This window comes from Ornithodoros turicata, chromosome 8 (assembly GCF_037126465.1).
Source record: "Ornithodoros turicata isolate Travis chromosome 8, ASM3712646v1, whole genome shotgun sequence".
NCBI classification, from domain to species: Eukaryota; Metazoa; Arthropoda; class Arachnida; order Ixodida; family Argasidae; genus Ornithodoros; species Ornithodoros turicata.
The window spans coordinates 25,701,833-25,726,855 of NC_088208.1; the positions used below are offsets into that span (position 1 = coordinate 25,701,833).

General features: G+C 46.6%; 2 protein-coding genes across 4 annotated transcripts in view; one reads left to right on the forward strand and one right to left on the reverse strand.

Moving 5' to 3' along the window:
* Nucleotides 1-25,023, forward strand: part of LOC135366775 (homeobox protein aristaless-like) — a 62,859-nt gene that overhangs the window by 23,060 nt on the left and 14,776 nt on the right. For all 3 annotated transcript variants that reach the window (XM_064599682.1, XM_064599681.1, XM_064599683.1), the window contains exons 2-3: nt 10,032-10,503; nt 23,380-23,425. In XM_064599682.1, coding sequence (XP_064455752.1) covers nt 10,118-10,503; nt 23,380-23,425 — 432 coding nt within the window. In that variant the 5' untranslated portion in view covers nt 10,032-10,117. The remainder of the gene's footprint in view (nt 1-10,031; nt 10,504-23,379; nt 23,426-25,023) is intronic.
* The window catches only part of LOC135366776 (uncharacterized), a 91,199-nt gene continuing 81,504 nt past the window's right edge, over nt 15,329-25,023 (reverse strand). The window contains exon 4 of the mRNA XM_064599684.1: nt 15,329-15,372. The gene's annotated coding sequence lies outside the window, so the exon portion shown is untranslated. The remainder of the gene's footprint in view (nt 15,373-25,023) is intronic.

Genomic DNA, 25,023 nt, shown 5'->3' on the forward strand with positions numbered 1-25,023 from the left:
CGTTACAATTTTTTTCCATTTATTTAATTATATTTAATTTATTTAATTATAAATCACATTTATTTCCCTCACAATTTCTTGCGGCCTTTTTGCAGTTTGTGCATCGATATTTGGACGTATATAAGGACGTATTATCTTTTCATGTACACATATTGTACAACACAGTGACGTCGTCGTTGCAGCCCAGTAACTGGGCCGCGCTATCATGACGAATGGAATGAACCACGGAGCTGTTATGTAGATTCAAAGATTAATACGTAGTTTGCTGGTTGCTCTCGTTTGCAGTGCGAGTCGATTCTTTTGTTCCGCGCGAGATAGACCTGCGCAACAGACGGTATTTACATTCGGAAAGCGATCTCTATATGATATTCTTGCGGTTTTTGTTTCCGATTAATGTATTAGATAAGAAATTGGACGTAGCATACTATGTACCCGTGGAGAATGATGTCACATGAATGATGTGGAAAGAGGGTGTTGTATAGGGATTTGTGCTTGCAATTCTGACTAAGGGCGATATTGCGATTGGAGATTATATGATGTGGGTGTAATTTGTATGTTCCATGATGAGGAGTCACGAGGTAGATGCAGCTGCATAACCGTATGACAATACAGCTAAAAGTCAGTCGTAAGCGATTGTAGAGATCTTCAGATGGCCTCACCAGCCTTGATACTGCCTGTTTTTCGTTGGGGGATGTGTGACGTCTATCTTCACCGCCATTAACGTGGTGATGCTCTTCTCGACTCAACTGCTCTCGCCTCACCAATACCAAACTGCTCCGGAGTAATCCGTTCTACATATCACCCTTTAACATTTCGTTCAATTCACCACTTTTTAAACCGCACACATGACATCTGAATCGAGGTGTTAATTGGTTTCGAAGAATAGAAATTTAATTGGATTAGAAGTTGGTTGCCTGTTTCTTTATAGCTACTTTTGATGTCATCACAACTGATAGAATAACCGCATCCAATTATTCGAAATTTTGCAGATTTTGTTTTTCTACGCTCTAAAAAACGCCAAAAAAAAAAAAGGAGCGGGCGACTTAATTGATGGAGCAATCACATACTTCTAATATCCTGGATCGCAATTGTTCCTAATTTCAGGCCAGTGACCCTGAAAATTGCTCCTCAGCACTGTAAATAACCCTAAACTTGTCAAGTGAGAGAGAGAGACATGATGAAGATGATATGGGGATGACTTCCGCTCATTGAGCAGAATGCTACCCCATTGCTATTGGGGGAAATTGAGAGGATGGTGATGAGGATGATGCTGACGACTTCCGAGTTTGTCAGGGGAATTAGTCAAAGGGGACTAATGTTGTGAGAGTGCATCTATAGTCCCCTAAATGAGTAAAATTACCAATTTCTTTCGCTTAGACCGTACGCTGCGAATATCACTCACGGACGAGTAGGCTAATTTACGCCACATCTCATAGATTGCCTGTAATGAAGAACAACCGAGACAGAAAGCGATTTGAGCGCCTCAACCGAACCTGCCAGTTGGAGCACGTTTCCATTTTGAGTGTCCTTCGCTGCATTCTGCCCTGAAAATGCAACGGACATCGGCTTCTCGACCGAGGCAGTTCCTAATCTCGTTCCCGACTTGATTGATGTCATAATGCAGCACCACTTGACACCACCGCAGGAAACAGCGAGTCAAGAGACTAATGCTGGTTTCAATCATATACCAAAAAAGGACGCAGCGCTCCGGAATGAACGCAAAACACATCCGTGAGCAGCATTTAAAGCGGTGTAATCAACCTTGTCGTGTACACCGTGTTCTACACGTTCTAAAACATCCGACTCGAATGCATGATATCTCTGTCGGTGCCCCTTCGAACCCCCCGCGTCGCCGACGAGCCGAAGAGCGCAGCATGGACCAGAGGCACGACTAACCTCAAATAGCGTATACGTGCAGTCCGCTGCACGGTAATAAAAATTAATAAAAGCTCCCGTGCCGTCAGGTCTTGGCACCCACCTATCAGTCCATCACGCTCTGCGAGAGACGAATAAATTGCGGGGTCCCGTCAACGCGGGATTGAATCCGGGCCACACACTGTGGAAAGGCTGTCCCGGGAAACACATGCGCATAATTATTTAATCTCGTCCCCGATTTAACTCCTATGTGCTGGTATTTTTTGTAGGGGTGAGTGTTCGTGAGGCTTTTATTTCGAAGCGCATGCTGCTGTTCAAAGCGTCTTTGACAGAAGCCTCCCAAGCAGCACAACGTCTTGGTCCAATATTGGACCGATACTGACGATACAGGCTCTATATTGGTCCAATATTGGGCCGGCATTGCCAGCATTGGTCAAGTATTGCGCTGGCATTTCCAGTATTGGTCCAATATTGGGCCGGCATTGCCAGTATTGGTCAAATATTGCGCTGTCATTTCCAGTATTGGTCCAATATTGGGCCGGCATTGCCAGTATTGGTCCAATATTGCGCTGATATTGCCAGCATTGGTCCAATAGTGGGCTGGCATTGCCAGTATTGGTCCAATATTGCCCTGGCACTGCCAGTATTGGTCCAATATTGGGCCAACTTGTTGTGCTGCTTGGGCTGAGCCTGCATCGCACAGGCACAAACACACACGAGAGTTATAGTCTCGTGACGTCCATGGTCCATGCCTTGTGTTGTTCATGGTGAAGTTCGCCCATGAGCTGACCTGCACAAGTGTACGAAGTTGAGGTAGTTGGTGTCTTGACATATTCTTGAATGCAGCAATAAACACCACAGAGAAGACACGAAGTTGACGCCACGGCTGCTTAAGACACGAAGTTGACGCCATGGCTGCTGCAGGTCAGCAGGTCAGCTGCGCAACATGCACAACATGCAGGTCAGCTTATTCTTGAATGCAGCAATAAACACCACAGGGAAGACACGACTGCTGGCTTCAACTTCGTGTCTTCCCTGTGGTGTTTATTGCTGCATTTAAGAATAAGCTGACCTGCATGTTGTGCCATCTTGTCTGCCGATCACTGTGCGCTGGACTGAACGGTCTTACCTCCAAACATAGCTTCCGGACTCTTAGCCGCGGTTGCACGAACCCGACAGAAACGGGTCGAGTCGACTCTTCGCACCTCCTAACATCAATCCACCCTAGAAGATTGGTTGACACGGCGTGATGGGAGAGGATTTGCTACGATAAACGAACCCGACCCGTTTCTGTGGCGTTCATCTAACCGCGGCTAGTGACAGGTGAGGCCATTATCACATTGATTGCGTACATGCGGTACGCCTTCTCATGCTGCCAGGGACCTAACACTGGAATGACGATAACAGCGTCCTCTAGTGTGGCATCAACATGATATTGAACTGTCTCTCGTATTGTATATTTTGCATCCTAGTTCGTTGTCCAACACTGTTCATTTCGCATTTACACTCTTTTCTCGCATGCAGTATACTGAAAGCCCTCCTTTCGTCACATCATATCATGGTACGTTACCTCTCCGGTATACTGTAGTTGTTGGTCAGAATGACCTCACCATGGCCAGAAATAGCCAGAAGCAGCGATGAGGTAACAGTGATTATTTCAATCACGTTCGTGCAGTGAATGACGCGAACTATAATATTGCAACCATGTTATGGATTTACGATGTGTGTAGGCAGAACTTGGGAATACAGAACGTTCCTGGCAATACCCAGAGCGGACGCGTTTCTTCTTCTAGCTGGGAGGCTATATAACTAGCTTGTGGCCGTCCGGTAGCTAAAACGCACCGAACTCACTAACAGCAATCGCCTTCGCGATCTCTCTCTCTCTTTCTTACATTATGTCAAATATGTGAACAATCCTGCCGGCCAATTGAAACTATTCGGTATGAATAACTTTACAGCCAACAGCTGCTGAGATACTGTCTGTGTTAAAGGAGCAGTGAGGTGACATTTCACGTCGCTCGAAATTCTGCCTCGTCTGTGTCTGTCAAGCTGTCCACCAGGAGTCACCATGCAAAATATTTTCGCTCTGCGGTGCGTTATAGCTGCGCAATCGAACTTACAAAAAAACAGACCGAGAAAGCAGCCGCGGACGGTCGACACGATGCTCTAGTGACGTGGTGAAGGCTCCGCACCTTGTTTCTTCGTTTTTTCTTCGCAGCGAACGCGCCGCTTATACATGCTTGAGCTGTGCCGCTGTACGTCACAGGTCACGTGAGGGGGGTAGCATACGTCACGACGTCTTCTCGTTGTGCGATGCGCTCTTTTCACGAGGAGAATGATTTTTCAAAGGTGTGCGGAACGCAACCCTCGCGCTCGCTCTGTAGGTCACCTACGCTCATCGTTCTTTCGCAGGAACTCATTTTATTCGTTGGGGAACACTCTGCATCGAAAAACGAAAAAAAAAAAAGGATCACCTCAGTGCTCCTTTAAAATAATCATTTGGACCTGTTGGTAAGATATACTTCTAGCAAAGACACCCCGCCCACAACACTCAGCACAACACAAAACACAAGAGAGACACCGATACTCAAACGTACAGTTAGAAAGACTGATGGGTAACCAGGACGGACAGCGAAATTCTTGCGCGCTCAGAACGCCAGAACTTCGCAGAGCGTGTCCCAAAGGCATTAGGACATACACAGCCTACATGCGCGACCACTTAATGAAGTGGAAATATCCTGCACCCCTTTAACGGTTCCACCGAATAACACACTCGACGATGTGGCGGCATCTCGACGACCCGATTCCTGCCAACCCGGACTTCCCTGAATCTCTTTCATTCCATATTCCTAGATTGGCGCCGTACACGCTAAAAATAATAAAGAAAGGCTAAAACTTAATTAGGTTTCATTAATTCCCTGTGGCGAGCCGAGCTAATAAATTCACAACTTTTGTTGGGCGTGGGCCGGCAGACCATAATTAACAGGAGAGTTGCGGGGCGAGGCCCGTGAAATGACATCGCGTCAGTGATGACGACTACCGGGCGCTCGATTCAGCCTTTTTTTTTTTTTTTTTTTTCTGCTGCCTCGCGAGCTTCGCTAATTAAGAGCCTCGAGCGCGCATGGCCTTCTAATGGGGGCTTCGATATTGCGATTACGCAGGGCGCGATGCGTGCGCTCTCTTGCGTTACCCGTGACGTTTGTTTTCCACGCCGAGAGTATGGGGTGCACGACGCTGGGTTCGAATCCCGGAACCGGCTGTGTCGTCTGGGTGTTTTCCCCGTGGTTTTTGCTCAGGATCTGTAAGGGACATGTCGGCGTAGTTCCCTATGAAGTCTGCCCAGGCCTCATGGTCCTCACGGGTAACACTCCGCGCGGGGAGGGGGTGTCGAAGTAGCGTGCCGTTGTTGGCCGCACTCAAGTGGGCATCGTCACGACTACAGCCAAAGAGAGAGAAAGAGAGAGAGAAAAGGAGGAGAAGAGAGTTGACGAGTTCAAAGTGAGGCATAGGCAGGATGAACCATACTGTTGGGACGGAGGTGCACTGTAGATGAGAGGTGCTCTACAGTAGAGGTATGGTCTTTCCGTGAGGCACGTTTCTTGAAGAAAACGCACGGGGTTAACACGGGGGTAACACGCCGCCTTATATCGGCAGGCAGAGAGCTCCGCAATAGAACGCCACCTACCAGTCAACTACTCGACCATAAGTAGCAGCCAGCTTCGTTGTCTATGGTATATTCTTTCCTTCCATTCCTCTCTATGATATTCTATTCTACGCATTCGAAGGGGGGGGGATGAGTAAATTGGGGTACAATGACAGCTTGTAGACACCTATATAGCAATTACGCCCCATTTTAGCCCCTGCTGTCCATCGTGTACGAATACCCGTTGTGCCCCACGCTGTACCAGGCTAAAAACACAACCTCCTATAGCTGCACCTCAGCGCCCTAATATGCCATGTACACTGCAGATGCACTTCGATAGTAATTTCCGTACTGGAATGCATGGCTCCACCTCGTCTTCCCTCTGCCCCACTTGTGGCGTACACGGCGACCTCTGCCACGTCATCCTGGCTTGTGGGCAGTATCACCACGAGCGTGCACTGATGGAAGTTTCTATGCAACGTATTGACAAACGGCAGTTCAACCTCGCGTAGATACTCGGACCGTGGTCGAACGCTGCCCACCTGATGCAAGGCCTTCGTCTCCTTGCGGAGTACTTGCGCTCCACCGGTCTGGTGACGGATCTCTGAAAGTGCTCCCCCTATAATCATCCCTTCACCCGTTCCCAATGCGCAATAGAGCAGTTTCCCCTCCTCAGCGGCGGTGAATAGCCCACCTCATCATCATCATCCAATGTATGTGTGTGTGTGTGTCTAGAGGAGCGTTGAGTATGTCCACAACGACGCATTCACTGGGCGATCAGTATTCAAAGCCGACCCGGTGTACTACAAGGTTGCCACTTCATAATACTTTTCTATTCTCTTACGCGTGCAATATTAAGGCATTGGCATCATTCACGCAGAGCGGGTCTCGCGCATAATGGGATGCGCGATAGTAGACGATAATAGTATCCTATATTATGTAGCACGAAGTTTGAAGGTCGTTTTCCAAGGAAACTGCTCGGTGCGATAATTTTACCCAAGCCCCGATCAATCATAGCATCCTCCTGGACCCGTCACGTCGACTAATAGCTATACACGGGCTGTATATATTGCCGCGATGCGGCGTCCGCAACCGCGTCTCGCGGTGCACCTGTGAACAGATAAACCAAGCGGTGGCGATGAATTATCATTTTAATTAAAAGAATAACCTCGCTCAGGTTATATTGCGGAACAAGCGACGTAATAAAAAATAATAAACCCATTAATTACGCCTCTCTTTCAAATATCAGCGTTCATCAGCGCACGTATACACTCGGGGGGCGCAGTGTCGCGTTCGAAAGTCACGTGATAGTACCACGTGACGTACCTAAATTAAAGGTGGCCCCACTCAAGGGCGAATTGGCCGCATGTCGGGCAATTAAGGTAATTAGGTTCATCGATCACCAGGTTTCAGGACATAGACACTTTCTTGTCAAGCGGATAGGGCAGAAAATTAAGCTCAGCTATCACGGTAAAAGTTCAAACTCTATACCTGAGGGGGATGGTAGTGGAGAGGGTTATGGCTTCCTTATATCGATGAGCTCCGGTGCTGGAAGTATATAGCTTTCGTGGAGGTCTGTGGTAAACGTTTCTTACATTTTCAGCTTACATGAATTGTATTCTCGTACAAGCTCGATGTTCCAGGACAGCTCAAAAAAAAAAAAAAAATAAAGAGGTTCGGCAATGCAACTTGATAGTGTGCAGAGTGTTTTACCTGTTCTCAAGCTTGGATACGTTTTATATAGTTTTCTTTCGTTCTTTTTTTTTTTTCTACTACTTTTCATGCATTTTATACTTTTTCAACTGGCATAAAATGCATTCTCGTACAAGCTCGATGTTCTCGGACAGTTCGGGCAAAAAGCTGCGTTTTAGGACGTTTCCCCTCACATGTTTTAGTCAATTTTTGAATGCGCGCGTTTCAAGTTCGGTAATTCAGCTTTACACTGTGCAGGGTGTCTTACCTGTTCTCAAGTTTGAGTCGATCAGTCGATGCTTCCGAGACAAGGTTGAGGAGTTTCTGTCCGAGAAAAGAAACAATTAAATGTATTTAAGTTAATTCAGCTCAGAAGATTAATATTTCGAAAAAGAAAGAAAAATAAACACAAAAGCTGAAAATCACAGCACACGAAACATTCGAAAATCAAAATTTTCGATTCGAATGCAGTTTGAATAGCATAAAATACGTGAATAACAATCGATATTTCAAGCATATACAGATAACGATACAACTAACGATAACGAACGCTCTACACAATGTTCTACACAACATCAGGTCCCTGGACGCCCTGGCCCACATACTTTCCTATACTACGAAGTAAAAGCAGTCGTATTCGGAAAAACGCACCTCCTCGCATAACCTCCTTTCCCCCCACAATCCTCTAACAAAATCGTCTCCCATCACAGTCATTTTTCACAAAATACATCCGGGCAATTCATTTGTTATTCCCTCAACACCAATTCGCTTTCCACAAACTACCGGCTCGTCCGTTCACTCTGCACAAAAGCGCAGCTATATTGATCCCACTAATTTTGGGCCAGTTAATTCTATACACTCATTTTCTTGAAACAGCAGTCATTTCTGAGGAACACTTATCCAAGTGCCCGATCGGACCCACTCGCCCACATGTAGCGATTAATTGGCCAGCGTGTCACATCGAAACGGCCGATGCTGAAATTATCGTACGCTCGAATGCGGGCGCCTACGGCGAGTTTGAATGCAGCGTGAAGTGTAGAGATACTTATAGGTGTAGCCCAACCCGAATCCGGTCTCCAAAAAAGCTCGAGTGAAGCATTCTGGCCTTGATTGGGAGAGCTTCTTGTTTGCGACGAGCGACCTATGTGGGCTGTTACGCGTTTTGATGATATGATTATAGGGTCTCTGTTTTAGGGCATGCATTTTTATTTTTACGTAATTCATTTTTTTTTAGTTCGTTGCTACGCGTAACGGAAAACTATGTTCGAGTGTTTGAGGGTGCTTTTTCGGGATCACTGCACTGTTGCTGACGTGCGATCGAGTTTGTTTTCGATCATTGATAAGAGGCTAAACGGTTCTGAATACAGGGTGCGAGAAGATGCAGCGCGTGTTGGTTGGTACATTGAAACATGCTCAGGCAACGCGACGGAAACAAGGGCAGAGGACACACGCTGTCCTTGTGTGTGTCGCGTTGCCTGATCATGTTTCAATAGATACCGGGCTTATTCATTAAGTTTTTTATGCGTTACGGATCTTAACGTAGATACCGTTTTTCCAGGTGGGTTATACGGTCAGGCGGACATTTCATCGAGGAGAGCACGCAACTGCTGGATGACTAATTACCCAAAATTAATTAATTGACTCATTAATTAGGGGCTTTCGTGCAAAAGTGAAAGAGCGGAACGGGAGACAATGCTCGTTGAAACCCATTCTGTATATTAAACAAAATCTCGAAACGAGCACGTGCGTTGAAAGATCCATATCCGAAATATTTTGCTATGCAAATCGGCCGAAACCGAAACCATGCGCATCGAGAGAGCGGAGAGGAAAACGCTTATTTCAACGTCAGAGGGTCACGTGCTTTGGAGATGATTCGAGTGGGTGCTGGTCTGCTGGCCAGATCAACCACTCTGCGGCCCAGATAAGCAGCCAACGGCGAAGGTCATTCATCCGCCTTACGCTCCTGATGCGCGCGGGTTGGGTTTCGGCTCATTTGCATAGCAAGCTCCGGCGATGAATATTTCAGCCTACGTGCTGGTATCAGGTTTTAAAAGAAAATTAAACACCCTGAGGCTCCCAATCTGAGGCTTTTCCTTCAGTGTATATTTCATTATAGTTTTTGTTTGTTTGTATGTGAATATATTGTTCGTTCAAAGAAAGCACGTGATCGCATCAAAAGCCTGTCTTCCCCATCCCTAATTTTTTTCTTTGCCACATCACCATCACCTATTCCGTCACCACCATCACCACCACCTTTTCGAGATCGTGTCGTGTCGTCCCTTCTCTGTCCCTTTCTCGGGTTCCGTTTTTTCACAATGTACCAGCTGGCCTGAACCCTTGCCCTTTTGCATTACTATCACCTATCTTCGGGGACACCCTTCCACGAAATATTTGCACGCATTGCGTAATATTAACTAATTATAAGTTGTTTCTTCACATGGGTCAAAGACTTTGAAATTTGCAACACTTGCACATTAATTATCACAAAAATGGGAATAAACTTGAAATATTCGTTGCAGCATCCAGATGACATGAGTAAATGGCCATTAGCCATGAGACTCCTAAACGTTATTCCGTATGCGAAAACCTACTACGTGAAACCTGCTTTTCCAGGAATTCGAAAGACATGATATGACGCTTCAAGAAGCCTTGCCACACTCCGGCTGTATAATTTAGCAGCCAAACCGCAACACACAAACCACAATGTTTGATGTTTGTTTGTGTAGTACCTTGTGTACCATTGTGTACATTGCACCGGGTGCTGCTACTTATTGTCAATGATGCTGAGATATATTTCTAATTATCCCGTTCCCCATTACAGGTTCCCCGACGCGCTCTCCTTCGAGTCCACTGGACTATCGCTGCCACGCAAGCCCGTCCCGACCGCCGCAGTCTCCAAGACACGTCATGGGCCTGTCCGAACGAAACGCCGATCTCCCGTGCGCCAACGAAGGGCCTCAGCTTTCTCCCGTGGCTCACTCACGAACGGCCAACGAGTCCATCTGCCATAGGATGACTTCTGCTCCTGGAAGTCGCCGCTTCGATGCACCGCAAGACCGGGGTCGCATGGACCACATGCAGGTCGCGGCCAACGCAACGACGAATCACCACATGTCTTCCGGGAGACCCCCGCCCCAGACGTCGATGCTGATGAGGTCGGAGAGCCCTCAGGATGTGAACGACGATTTTCCAAAGAGAAAACAGCGGAGGTATAGGACGACGTTCACCAGCTACCAGCTGGAAGAGCTGGAGAAGGCTTTCTCCAGGACGCATTACCCGGATGTTTTCACGCGGTAAGTCCAACTTTCCTGTCTCTTCCCAGAACTTTTTTTTTTATTCCGTGTTAGCGCCGCGAAGCAACTGTGGCCATAAGCGGCGTACACATGTAGACAGACGGAGAGAGTACAGCAGGAAGGAGCGGGGAACAGAAGGGTTTGTATGCGTCCTGGGCTGGGGACTTCAGGGGGAACTGTGCCGACATTCGTTAGGAACGTCTCCGGAAAACGTAGGGAAACCATCAGACAGCACAGCTGGTGGTAGAATTCGAACCCACCACCTCGCAGTCTTCAGCATGACCTTGGCTTCTACTAACGAGCAGGACGCCTTAACCCTCTCCGCCGTGCTGCTGGTCTTTTCACAGAACTGTCTCAAATCTCCATCCACGCCACTTCATAGATTTCCACGTGCTTTGACACTCACCGATGAACCTGCTGAATCATTACCTTTTTCGCAATTTTAGTTTGCATTCTCGCTATATGAGATGTTGGCATATAGAGACCACCTCGCGTGGCGTATGGGTTAGGATGATCGCCTCCCACGCCCAGACTGGGAGGTGGTGGATTCGAATCCTACCACCGACTGTGCTGTCTGAGGTTTCCCCTGGGTTTTCCAGCAGACTTAGACGAATGTCGGCATAGTTCTCCTTGAAGTCGGCCCATGACGCATACTGACCCCCCTGTCCCTTCATCTTTCCTGCTGTCTTCTGTCCATCTGTCCACGCGTGTACGCTGCTCATAGCCACAGCTACTTCGCGGTGCTAACACAGAATTTAAGAAAAAAGTTTGTATAGATGCGGTGATAGCGACGCCGCTGTTACCGAACTGTTAACCTGCATGATTTAAGCAGAAAACTATCTTCCCGGGAACAGGCACCGCAAAGGATACGGCCATGATCCTGCATGATATCAAGACATGCTGCTCGACGGGGGAGGGAATTATCGTACGTCCTGGGAACTTGTGTCGGCATTTCCTTTTGAACGTTTGAGAAATTCAGCAAGGGGGCACACATGGGCATGTACGTACTGAAAACGACGTCACAACCGTTGTCTGCTTCAAGTTCTGCTTTGGCGTCAAGCGTGCGGGCAAACCGCAGACCGACGCTCTGCCTCGCAGTCGCGACAATTTCACACACCCTTAACCGCGGTCATTTTGCGTACCTTTATTCTTAGGCTTATCCCGAACTTCCGCAATTAAGGCACACCTCTCGCATGTCACTTTTTACCTGTATAGCACTTACGGCATAACCCTGGAGAAGAAGACAAAAGAAGCCGCCGTTACCACGTTGTTGGTCAACAGCTGATTTTGATCCCCTAAAGTTAGCCGGTGGTGACCCTCGCAGCGGTTGCAAAGCTGCTGCCATCCGCGGGTTACAGAGTCGGCGCTAGTATAAGGAGAAGAATCACCTATTGTGTAAGTACCACTGCGCCGCTGGGTAATTTCGGAACTGGAGCATCGGCGTGTAGATAAGCCGTGATGACCACTGCCTGTTGGGACAAGGGGGGTGTGGGACGTGCAGTTTTGCGCGCAGATTAAATGTACGACCTGGCACGCTATTGTACTCTCTGAACACCGTACGTTTGTGTTCTCCAACCGGCAGTTAAGTCGAAGACGTTTCGCGTAAATGGTTGGACATGATGGGCTTGCCCTTTCCAATCCGGGTAAGCACAAAGGCGAAGTGCTTCTTGTGGCGAGAACCGGCTACCGATGGACACAATGAAGAGTAGATTAGCAGCTATAAAATACATCGGTTCGTATTAAAGTTTCTCAAATAGCGTCTCTTGTTACGCGAATCGTGTTAGTATATTACGTGCGCAAGGCGTCCCTTGTACAAGAACTGTTCCGAGAGAGGGAGAGAGAGAGACAGAAAGACTAAAATGAAACAAACTATAGAACTTGTCTGTCAAGTCAAAACTTTCAAACTCTAGAACACCGCATCATTCAGCTCGAAAATTGCAGTAATAAACGACTGCATGCGAATGTAGATCAGCTACACATACTTCACGTAAATATAAAAAAACGATGTTATAAACTGCAAGCAAGACGTGTCTGTAAGTGCTCAAACGTCGCCATGCCAGTACTGGACAGCTCTTTCGGCCTTATTGAGCCATCGTCAGCAGTAAGCAGGCAGGCAACGTTTGAGCGGATGGCGTCAGAAGGTCACGTAGCACGTGCTACGTGACCTTCTGACGCCATCAGCTCAAACGTTGCCTGCCTGCTTACTGCTGACGATGGCCCAATAAGGCCGAAACAGCTGTCCAGTACTGGCATGGCGACGTTGTGTATTGCTGACTCTATGAGATGAGCCACAGAAGATTGTGTACTCATCTTCCTAAACTTTACTAACAATTTATCCCGCTTGTCACCCCACTTGTTACTCGTATCTTGCCTATTTCTATCCTTGAGTCAACAACTGAGACAAGTTCTAAAACATTGCCACATTGCTATCGCACTGATGTGCTGCATCCCATCGTATACTCTCGAGGAGTGCCAACACCACTGTGCTTCACATTTAAACCATCCCGCATATCTTACTAATTCCCTCCCCTGTTGGAACGCTTTCAAATGATCGGGAAACATAATTTCATTCGTACTTACTCACTGAAGTGGAACTTGATGAACCCGTCCACCACCCTGAAGCCTTTGCACTGCCACTGTTTGAAGAAGCTTTGCGGCCCCAAACGTAACCTTTCCCTCCTAAGCCACATGCGGACATAATAGCTCACAATATTTCTAAATTTCGCCTTGCTCCAACAATCACCTCCATGGACTACCCCACACCTATTAAGCAACACTTGATAGACAATTTCTGCGGCGACCAATAGATAGAACATTTGCTGATTCTTAACTATTTGTCCGATATGGATCACCACAGCTTGTTCAAAAGTTAGACTACTAAATCCAAAATATTTTTGAAGCATAACCACAGGTATGCAGGCACTTTACACCCGAAAATTGCATGTTTTACTGTTTCTATGCGACTACAATGTGCGCAGTTCCGTCTACTGGTCTTACCCCATAAATAGAATCTGTCTTTCACAGGTAGTACCCCATGCCCTATTCTCCACAACAGCGATTTCCTTTTACTATCCAACCAGAAGCCGTGACGTATCGTACTAGCCAAGCCAAAGACGTGACCTTCTGACGTCATCCGCTCAAACGTTGCCCGCCTGCGTACTGCTGACGATGGCCCAATAAGGCCGAAACAGCTGTCCAGTACTGGCACGGCGACGTTTGAGCACTTACAAACATATGCTACACGTGCAGCCAAAGAGCTGCGGCTAATTTTTTTCCCTTGCAAAACAAGACGTGTTCTTTTTTTACAATGCGACGAAGATATATCAATGATTTGACCTTAGCATCTAAGTAATCTTCCAGACGTCGTCACCGCACTCTGAGCGTTTCTGCCTTGTGACACAGACAAAGTTATGATTTTTTTCCTTCACGCCAACATGAAAACGACAACATTTTGGCACAGGCCACTCTCACGCTAACATTTAATAACAGCGTGGGGCGACTATACGTCGTACAGCGTCCGTTTAACCGCGCACTATCCTTCAACGGTCGGTAAGTTATGGCAGACAGTGTATGCTGATGCCCGTGCATAGTCCATCAGCGCATTCAAATAGTTAAAATGAAGCATCCTTCTCACGATCGTCGCCCCCGCCTTCTCCACAAAGGCGACCATTTCGTGCGCCCTCTCTTGACCGATACGAACAATTTGATCCTATATATACCAGCTATACAAACACCCAACAATCTGTGAACACATGATACGGTCGTCGAAGCAACCACATCGCAGGCAGACCGGTACCTATTATGTATAGACCTTATCTGAGCCGAACCAGAATGGTGATTATACGTATTTATACCATTATCATTTCCGCGGCAATTACATTTATTTACCATTCCCTCCACGTCGAACGCTAGCGGAGCCCTATTTCGAGGGTGGAGTCTCTTTAGTTTCTTTTTCGTTTTCTTTTTTACTCTTGCACTGCAGGTTTTTTTTGTTGCTGCGCAGCCCTTAGAACTTCGTATAGCTCGCGTTGTATCTCCTTTTAGCTATAGCCTGGTATTAAGATTTGAGAAGTTTGTTTTTGCAGCCAGGGGGAAGCAGCGTCTAATGCGAGGTTTATGAAGAAGACCCGGTCACGAAAAACGAATATCTGAGATGCACGTGTATTGGGTAATTGAAGGTCTCGTAGATATCCGTTTGCCATCTTGACGATGGCTGATGCTTTTGGCGTGATGAATATGGCCACTATATATGATGGGCACAGTGTAGGTAGATACGGGTGAAGGGAGAAGGTACAGCATCTCTTGAAAGAGAACAGAGAGAGTGCGTCTTTGATGTGCTGCGGTAATTCGGTGGTGTCCCAAAGTGTTAAGCTCCTTGGTACTCGTGAACAACAAGCGAACGAAATACGAATGAATGAACGAAAGTGTGACGACAATTCAAAGCGAGCAATGATATAAAGACCGACATCAAGTATGATGTGCGAAACGCGTGGAAACGCATGGGAGGAGGCATGCAGGAGTTCCTTGTGAAGTCAGCCCCGGAGGAACGATTCCCCACGCTGCATGTCGCCTCCAGATGAACACACACACAAGAAAATAAAAATATTAGAGAGGGGGAGACATGGAGAGGGAAAATTTTGTTCGTAGTATCTTCTTCTTCAATTCGAAATTTGAAGTTCTCCGCATGATAACCGTTCACTGTAGACTACTTTGCCTCAACAACAACTTTATTTTATGATGATGATGCCTCAATTTTCCTACACTCTCTGCGAAAAAGTGTTCACAACGTAAGTAAGAGGTGAAGAATGAAGCAGAACTCGTGAAAACCGACAATCACATCTTCGTGAAACTTCATCCACGCTTCCAACCCTGAAATAGAGAAAAAAGAAAAGAAAAAGAAACGTTCAATCCGTGTTCTAATGTTCTCCGTGGAACGTGCTTTTCGTTGTAGGACGAAATCACTGCCTTTCTTGAAACGGCCTATGTGTCAGACATTGCGTACAAGCCGATCATCCAGACTTCAAAAGAAGAATAAATTACAGAGAGGGGAAAAAATGAATAAATAAATAAACGAAACAGGATCAAAAGGTATTCCCGGTGTTCTTTCACTAACCCGGTTCAATTAAACAAGGAAAAAAAAAGAAAAAAAAAGAAAGAAGCATCACAAAAGAAATCCACATCGCCTCCTACTTTGACTGTGACGGATCTAGTTTCAACATATGTAACGCCAAAAAGAGTTGCGAAACGACGTTTCGGACCACTTCTCTAAAGTCACGACATTCATTGTGACCAATTACCTCCCTAATCCCTCTTCCAACACGTCAAGCGCATAAAAGCGCATCAGATCAAGCAATATCCCAATACTTAGCCCTCAGTCGCTTCGTCCTCAATAGACGAAAGGCGTGTACACAGGCAGGAACCTATTTCGAGGTCCTCCGAAAAAAGAAATAAGAAATCCAATTTAATATTATACGCCGGCTTCAGTGAAAGGCGGGCGGCACCAGTCAGTCACTCGGCAGCGGCCATGATAATAACATCGGATAATAAAACGGATGTATATTAGTGAAGTCGTGAGCGTTTTGCAGAAAGCTAGCCGTCCACAAAGGCGACGTTGTTTCTGAGACCACAAAAGGACCTGGATAACGTTTTCTTCTTCTCTGGGTATCCACCCACGGTATACCTTCGCTTGCGAGTTCTCAAGGGCCACGGGTCATCATCGCGACCACAGACGTCGCTGTTGTTGTTGTCGCCGCTCTGCTGCGTCAAATTCAGTTGAACGCAGGTTTTGTCTGAATACGCGGAAGAATGTTCCAGAAAAAGTGGTCGCCGCGGAAGGGGTCACACCCTGCGCCAGACTATTAAAAGAGAAGCTTAATTCCGCGCTTTTCTCCTCTGATGCGCGCAGAAAGAGAGGGCTGTGTAGTGAAAGGAATTGGAATGTATTAGTCTTAATGTTTGTTAGCGTCAGATGGAAGTTCCGGGTTGCAGCAACGCCATCTAGATTCAGAAAGACTGCTGAATTCTTCCTCTCACTCTTTCGTCACGTGGACAGACACCGTGTATTCACAGGAGCGATATCCTCGCGGGATATTCTCGTGGAAAAAAAAGCAGAGAACTGCTATCCGGGGGGATGTTCCCCCGTGTCTCATGTTGAGCATTCGCGCGGCGCAGGAATACCGGTAATGGCGTACTGCGCACATAGCAGACGACGCCATTGACCCTGTCGTCTGCTACGGAATATCTTGTGGCTGCTCCGCAGCATATTCCCCATGTTTAGAACAGCACGAAGACACATGACGTTGAGCACTCGCGTTCACGTGACAGCAGAAAGCTATGACGTTTTACGCATCTTCCGCTGGAGTATTCTTGAGAATGTCGCTCGTGTAAACGCTCGGCTTGAATCGGGATGTCGTCTGCTTTAGACAATCGACGCAGACGATTTCAAACACAGGCTTTCTGTGGCTACTATTGGCCATCCATGCGGCTGATGACGGCTCGTCTGCATAGCTACAGCTGTCGGAAGATTAGGCTTTCTTTATCTAGGTGGCGCTGGTTGTAATCGAGACATGCAATGCGACTGCAACCAGGATATTTCTAGACACGTAATTCTGGTTCAAAACGTGCATGTAACCAGGCAAAAACGTAAATGCAGTTTACGTCATAATACGGGCACACAGGAAACCAACGTCGAGACGCAATGGTCATTATCATGATATTTTGAATGACAGTCGAAACTTCGACACTAAAGCTTCCCCCGTGTTTCACTTTGGTTTAGTTACCATCATCCTGACGAATCACATAGTTAAAATGGCATAAATGCATGAAAGCTGGTGGACCTTATCCATGATTTCGAAGCCTGAGCTTAGGTACATAAAAGCTGTTGGTGTCGTGTCATCCTTTTATGTGCCTAAGCTCAAGTTGCCCCTTCACGAATCACACTTCTTTTTTTCGAAGACAAACACGGAAGCATGCAAACATGAAAGACTGACGTTAACTTTTCATCCTTTCAGAGTAAATTATGGCGTCGCGACACGCAACATTGAGCCCCTTTATTTATCAAGTTTGGCATTCTGAGCTGCGTTTTCACAACAACCAATGCATGTATATACTGACACATCTTCCACTTCTCCTATACACAACGTGCGCCTGTCCAACTAAAATACGGTGACATCATAACTAAAATGCAGCTGCTACGAGACATCATCTTCCTTTTGACGCTGTATATAAAAGACAAAAACAAATATCAGTGCGCGAGACGCATCCTCACGCGACGCATTAATCATCACTCGCGTCGAAATAAAATTATTTCAGCCTATAGAGTAACACGCTAAGCTTAACCTCTATCGCAGCTGTAATTCATCACAAGGCTTCTAAATTATGTATCACTTCATTTCCTTGTTCCATGACGCGTTGCCTCTTAACGTAATGCGACACATACGCGTCGTCTATTGTTTGACGCACGCAAGTAACGGAGAGAGGACTCGATATGATTATGGCTTGACGATGCAGAACTCGAGTATCTGTAACGGACTGACATTAGACTGCGGGACGAACTCTCTTACAAACTGACATTAACGTGTGTACCATTGTCTTTTTATAGCTGTAATTTAGGTATCATCTTCACGTGCCAGCCCTTGAAGTTCCGAAAATTACCCCCACATTTTTCTCATTATACGTTAAACTGCGTGGCGCAACGCAATGTTCAACGAACTCGAGAACTCTTTCAAAAGCACCGTTTGCCGCGCAAGTGTATGTTGCTTCGTGAACTCGTGTTTCTACTTAAAGGGATAAATGACCAGCAGAATGTTTAGCGCTCGTGCTCACTTACTTCGCATTCAGGCTACGCTGAATACATTCGGGCACCGCTCAATTTGCTCGTGTGTACGGCACAACGCTCTGGGTAAGTGCGCGTGAGTTTGCGTGCTCGCGTTTCGCGTTTTTTATGTGTGTGTGTGTGTGTGTGTGTGTGTGTTTAGTCATCAAAAGGGGTATACACGACGGAAATAAATGCGAAGTAACGTCGTATACGCTGGATGCAAGCGCATATTTTTTGTTGATAAAACTTTGTAGATGTTATTAGCAGTAATTAGCTGGAAATAAGAGGCACGGAATGCTTTTCCCTTCCTGTCGTTCTGCCTTTTGTATAGGATTGAAGGATTGGTGTGACTGGACTGGGCTGGCGACCGTATATAGAATGAAAGATCGCTTCCGCTGTTTTCTGTTTTCGCAGCAGAGAAAACTGTGCGTTTAGGCATGCCGTTCTGCATGAAGTCGTGATGTTGCTTTGCATATACGTTGCGACCCTCGTCTCTTTTTTCTTTTTAATGCTGAAGAAAAGCGAGTTCAAAATCATGAAGATTATGTCCTCGAGGTGATGTATGCGAATGTGATTGCTCATGATTGTGATGGAGAGGCGAGTGATACAAAGGAAAGCGCTCATTATGCAAATTGACGGGCTCGCTAATATACTTTTCAGAGGATGGTATGCAAGAATGCATGCCTGTGCTTATTACGAGGGTAGGGTCCCTCATACCTCTGCACCTGCTGTTCTGTTTTGCCCCCCCCCCCCCCCCCCCAGAAAAAAAAGCTGTTTGATTTCTTTCTTAAAGCAAGCTTTTAATCTGCACCCGGTGTAACTATACCTGTGTACCGGTGTTCTTTCTACTTCTATTCTATGTACCGGCCCACGTGACGTTCTTGCGCTCTGTCCGAAATGCGATGCGAGGTGTGAGGTGAGGGACTTCGACATTTAAAAGTCGCAATTTGCCCATTATATAGACGAAGAAACGCCCTGTGCTAGCGTCTCTCGCATAACCCTATATATTACACGAGATTGTGGGTTATTCCCGCCGTGTCGATTATGTCATACTCATTTTCGACGTTCTTGCGTATTTCTGCTGATCAGGTTCTCTCCATTCGCACGCATATAAACGTGGAGCTGATGAAGTGCCCTGCGTATCGTGTATTTTTTTTTCTTTTTAAATTGGCTGCAGTGTTGGGCACTGTTCCAAACTTGTCTATATCCAATAGCTCTCTAGGGTCGTCCGTGTCATATAAGATGTCGCGTGGCTGTTTGCCTCTTGAAACTATGGACGGACCTACACGACGCTTTGCCCTGTAACGGTGTGACTTTAAAAGGAAGACGTGTCCGGAGTCGATCGTGATAGAATACAACAGAATGCAGCAGCAACCCGAGAAACGATGGTGATCGTGATGGATATAGAAGAAGAAAATGGGCAGATAAGTCACGACTAAATCAGACTGGCTACCCCAGTACACCTACGCAGAGCAACGAAGAAAAAAAAAGGAAAAGGGGAACAGGGGGAAGTAGGTGAAAACGAAAATGCAGAGAGCCAAACACTGATGTGTGAGTCACAACATAGTGTCACGTGGTGTCTGTCACAATCAACGCAATAGCCCAGTAGTCCGAAAGTATACAAGTCACAAGTTACAAAGCATTGATCAACTTGGGTGACTCAAGAAACCTCAGCAGAGCCTGCAATGCGACCTCTTGGTAGTGTGCTGGCCACCGATAAAAGACTAGGAACGTGATCTCTTAATCATACTGCCATTCTGCGCATGTCGCTGTTGATTACCGCAACAGGATGGCCAGTTGGACCTTCTATGAAAAAGTACAAATGTACATTACGGTATGTGAAGGTATAGCACACCGAAAAGCTTGAAAAGGTTAGCCTGGTAGCTGAGACAAGGTACTAAAAAAGGGGGGGGGCAGAAACAGCAACATTTTTGCTTCGCGTAATGTTGCCACAACGCAATGCGGCAACAGATGCCACTTATACTTCAAGCAAAGCAGTCTATTTTAACCGTATAGCCATCAGCGCTCCAAAAAACACGGTCTGAAACGGCCTTGGACCGGTCCTGGCTGTTCCGTCTATTTTACGCGGCTCCGTCTCACTTGTAATGGCCCCTATATAAAGGTAGCTATCCTGAGAAGACATAAGTGTAACATTTGCACTATTGAGGTAACAGTTGACGCTGTTTTAGGGCGCACTAAAAAACACGGGGCCACGCCTGAGCGCTTCAAAATTGCCGCAATTTGCAGTAAGATACCGGCGGCCTGTAATTACGGAAGCGGTCTGTTTTATGAGATAATTAAGGACACACTGCACGGTTACCGCCTTGCCAGAGGATCAGGTCGAATGCTTGCTCGCACCATAGTTCGCATTGCAAGCTGCGTCTAATTTAGATTAGTAATATGCGTATCACTATCCATGGGGCAAACTCATCATCACCATATCAGCTGAACCCTCTTTAAAAGGAGACCCGCTGAAGAGCCTGTGTAAGTCCTGCGTAGTGTTAAACAGTTCGCGGCTTTAAAGAGAGTGCGGAACAATCCGAAACTATTATAAAGGCCGTGTAAATAAGTTCGGTACATTCTCCCGAAATGAGAAATAAAGTTGCTTTGGCAATCGGGGACTCGTTAGTTGCCAAAAGAGCCGGGAAGCTCAAAACGAAACCGAAACTTCTGAAGGTTGCCTCTGCCACCTCCTGTACCCCGCGTGACGTCACCCGCTGTTCTTCGGGCACGCGCTTTGTAACTTCTTCCTGCCACATGGATGATCAGTCATCTGCTTCCTCGATTTGAACAGTTTCGAGACAGTTGGCAACGTCACTGGCCCTGGGGGTTCTTTAACGGTCTCTGAAGTCTCAACATACACACAGTGTGTGTAACAGTGGAAGACATGTTCAAGCTATTGCTGGCGCTCTCAGCCGGATTCGAAAACGCAACCGTGTGACCACAGGAGTCAGCGGTACCAACTGACGTGTTTTATTTTCCCTTCAAACCTATGCTTTATGTATTGTATTGTATGTGTACAGATGGTGCTTCATGATCACAGTGGCGACACACTATGTTCTGTTTCTGACACACTTATCTGAAATCTCCAGCCACTCTGCAAGTACCTCCTAGCGGCTGTGTCACTGACTAGACGCGTCATAAACGAGTCATACGCGTGCGTACAACATTCCGCCGTCGCTTCAGAGTCCACTTTTTTTCGCATGCGGCACTGGCGGTAGTGGATGCTTGTGGAGCTGCTCCAGACTTCAGAGAAGTGTGTCGCAAGCAGTACATCAACTCCAGATTTAGATCCAAATATGAGACCGAATCTGGGTTGCGGGGTAAAGAGTCCGAGTTCTTTAGTGATGAGCCGGGAGGCGCCCCCTGAGCTCACACGACGGAGCGCACTTTATGGTGACCAGGACAGCCCTGGGATGTCCTCGTCTTGTTGGAAGCTGATCCAGCGAGTCTTCATTTCTTTTTTTTTTGCGTTTAATACACGTGGGACAGCAATGGCGCAAACATCCTAACGCAGGCTGCGCAATCGCTAAATACTTGGAACGCTGCACGGCATCAAATATATTGGAGGCCATACTTTCCACAATCCATATACAGTGTATTGGACACATGCGATGCATGCTCGCACTAACATGAGTATGTCCAGGGGTATTTGTACAGTACCTGCAGCAACGGGAACGAATATGGGATCACAAACATGGTATGGCGTTTTCAAAAGCTCGTTTGCCCAAGCAGTCCAACATCTTGCTGTTGTTGTCATGATGTTGTGCTGCTTGGAGGAGGACCTTAAAAAACAACGCAGCGTCCTGTACGCGAGATGTATTTATTTATTTGTCCATACTGCGGGCCCAGAGATGAGACAATGCAATTTCGAATTCATTATCTTTTTTTTTTACAATGATCACAATCATATTTGCATCCTATATGTACACTTATGCGCACAGCTTACAGGCTCCTACATGAACAACATCCAGACGCTCTTAGATGAAGGCATTCCTTGAACTAATATTAGGGTGTCCGAGACACCCTCAGCAAGTCAACTATGGCTCTCCTCCTCTGTACTCCCGTCCAAAAGCAACATGGATGTACAAAGGGAGTAAAGCTCTCTGCGAAATATAAGCCATGACCCTAAACTTCGATCATTGGCATCTTGTATTTTCCTCGCAACCCAGAAGGTGTATATTGCTGCCAAGACGAGGACGTCCCGGGGTATTGAGTCGCCTTTCCCATGTGGTCAGAGACAAAATTATTTGGGAGAGGACCGCTTGAAGACGTCCCATAAAACTACATCGTGCAAATTGTGCACCGTTCCGGTAACTTCCTCACGAACACGTTCAAACCTAGCCGAAGAGAGTTATAGTTCTTAAGGTGGTGGTGGTTGTGGTGATGAACCTGCCTGCCGTAGTCGACCACGCCCATGCGGCCAACGTCGCGACTGTTGCAGTGGTGGTGGTGGTGCTTCTGGAAAAGGTCGCCGTTGTCCGCCTCACAGAGGTGGGCAACGTCACCACTAACGCCCTGGGGGCATGTGCATCCTGGGCAGACTTCAAAGGGAACTGTGCCGACATATGTCTGACAGGTTCTGAGGGGTACCACTTGGTACGATTGAGGTTACCATACCTTGGATGACACCATTGAAGAATTAGATTAAGTGATCCTGGAAATGGTATGTAGTTCAACTAACATACAAGTTCTGTGAAGAAGGGTAATTTGCTGTTACTTAGGTTGCTATGTATTACTGCAACAGTCGTCAGACATATGCCTGGCGACAGAACTAGTAGAGAACGGATACAGAACTTGTATGTTATCTCAACTACATTCCATTTCCAGGATCACTGAATATAATTCTTCAATGGTACCATCCAAGGTATGGTAACTTCAATCGTACCAAGCGGTATACCTAAGGCGATGAAAGTTGCCATAGTGGTCGTGCACCATAGAGATATATTCTAAAAATCCGATTGTTGTCAATCGTTATCTTACGGCGAGTTTGCAATCTGCACACGATTCTACTTCAATTTCCTGTGCAGTACTTACTTTATGCTTCGTATTCGTTTCAGGGAAGAACTGGCAATGAGAGTAGACCTCACAGAAGCAAGGGTTCAGGTAAGCGCTATTCTCATCTTGTCACACACATACGTGTAATGTTGCAAACAGCAGTGTACCAGGTTTGACTGGTACACGAGGCTACAGATGTGCCACACCGGCGTAGCAATGGCAAGTAACGCCGTTTGCAGAAAAAAAGGGGGAGATTCGTGCGTTTCTAGATAATTGCGCGCGCAGCTAATTTAGCGCTAAGTGCGTTTAAAGGTAGATGGCACGCAAGAACAACGTTAACCCCCCAAAAAGAAAGTAACAGAGCCTGCCCCGATAAATCATCCTGCTCCCTTCAGCGTTCACAATAAGTAAGATGGATAAATATTGCCTTCCATTAACGAGGTTTCTAATTGCACCTGAGCTCTTTTAGCACGTGAGCTGAAGAAGAAACAAGTGTAAACGGTATAGGTCGACGCACACTCGAACAGGAAGGACACAGCGAGGATTTTCTGTCTTTTATAGCGCGCAAGTGACCACGTTATGCCACGTCGCATATGCGCAGAGAGAGAGAGAGAGAGAGAGAGAAAAGAGAGAAGGAGGCTACTAGGTAACAGCGTACGTGATTTATCCTGCGACTCACTAGTTTTTATTTCTGTATTTATTTATTTTTTGTTAGTACTGTGCTTTGACGTCTGTTTTTGCGTCGTCTCTCTCTCATTACACTGCTGTCGCGGCTTTGAACACTCGCTCACCTACCAGTTCACGTGTACTCGGTCCGAAACGGCAACGTAACAACGGGACATCTGTTGTATGCGACGCTAGCTACAACACCGCATTTGCCCTTCTCTCGTGATTTTTGTTCAGAGTAATATATTAAGTGCTTCTTTCGCAGAAGGGTTCCGAATGTGTAAGTTCTTATCGGGAAAAGGCTCCGAAGCCTTGCCTGTGCTCAACGAAAGAGCAGCGTTAAGATGTAGTGTGTGCCTGAGGACATCACTGAGGAATTTCCTCAAGGTTCGTACAAGCGGGACCTGGTCTTGAGTGCAGCTTGGTCTCACCGACGAACGCGGATGAACGTAGAATACATATTCTTTCTTCTACACCACTCATCATATTCTTGGGAAACTTCTACGCATGTTGTTGTGGATGATGTACTATTTACTAGGAAACAACAAGAGCGGCTTGTGGGCACGATTGGACGGTCCTTCGTATTGGGAGAGAGTGCATAGAGCAAGACATTCTTGCGCATGCGTCGTCGTACACGTGTTTCTAGAAACAGACGGTGACGTCGTTGCTGACAGGGGACAGCCGGTCCCGCTTCACTTGTTGCCAATCTTTGGGAGTCTCCTTTCTGTAATTCCCATCCTCTAAAACTTCCGTAACGCGCGGACGGATGTTGAAGACTGGTATTGCGAGCCTAGAGGAGCGTACGTTTGCTTTAAAATAGGGCACACATAGATATAAAAAAGAACAAAAAAAACTAAATGTAGGACAGATTATACAACCGAAATGATAACGTGCAAGAGAAAAAGTGTGCAGCAGAAAGAACGATTTGGCGAAAAAGTCTCGTAACACGTGGATTCACATGCCGGGTGACCACGACTGTTCTTGGGGAATAAACGAGCTCCTAATACTCGTTGGGAAGCCCCTTGGGAACTCGTTGGGAC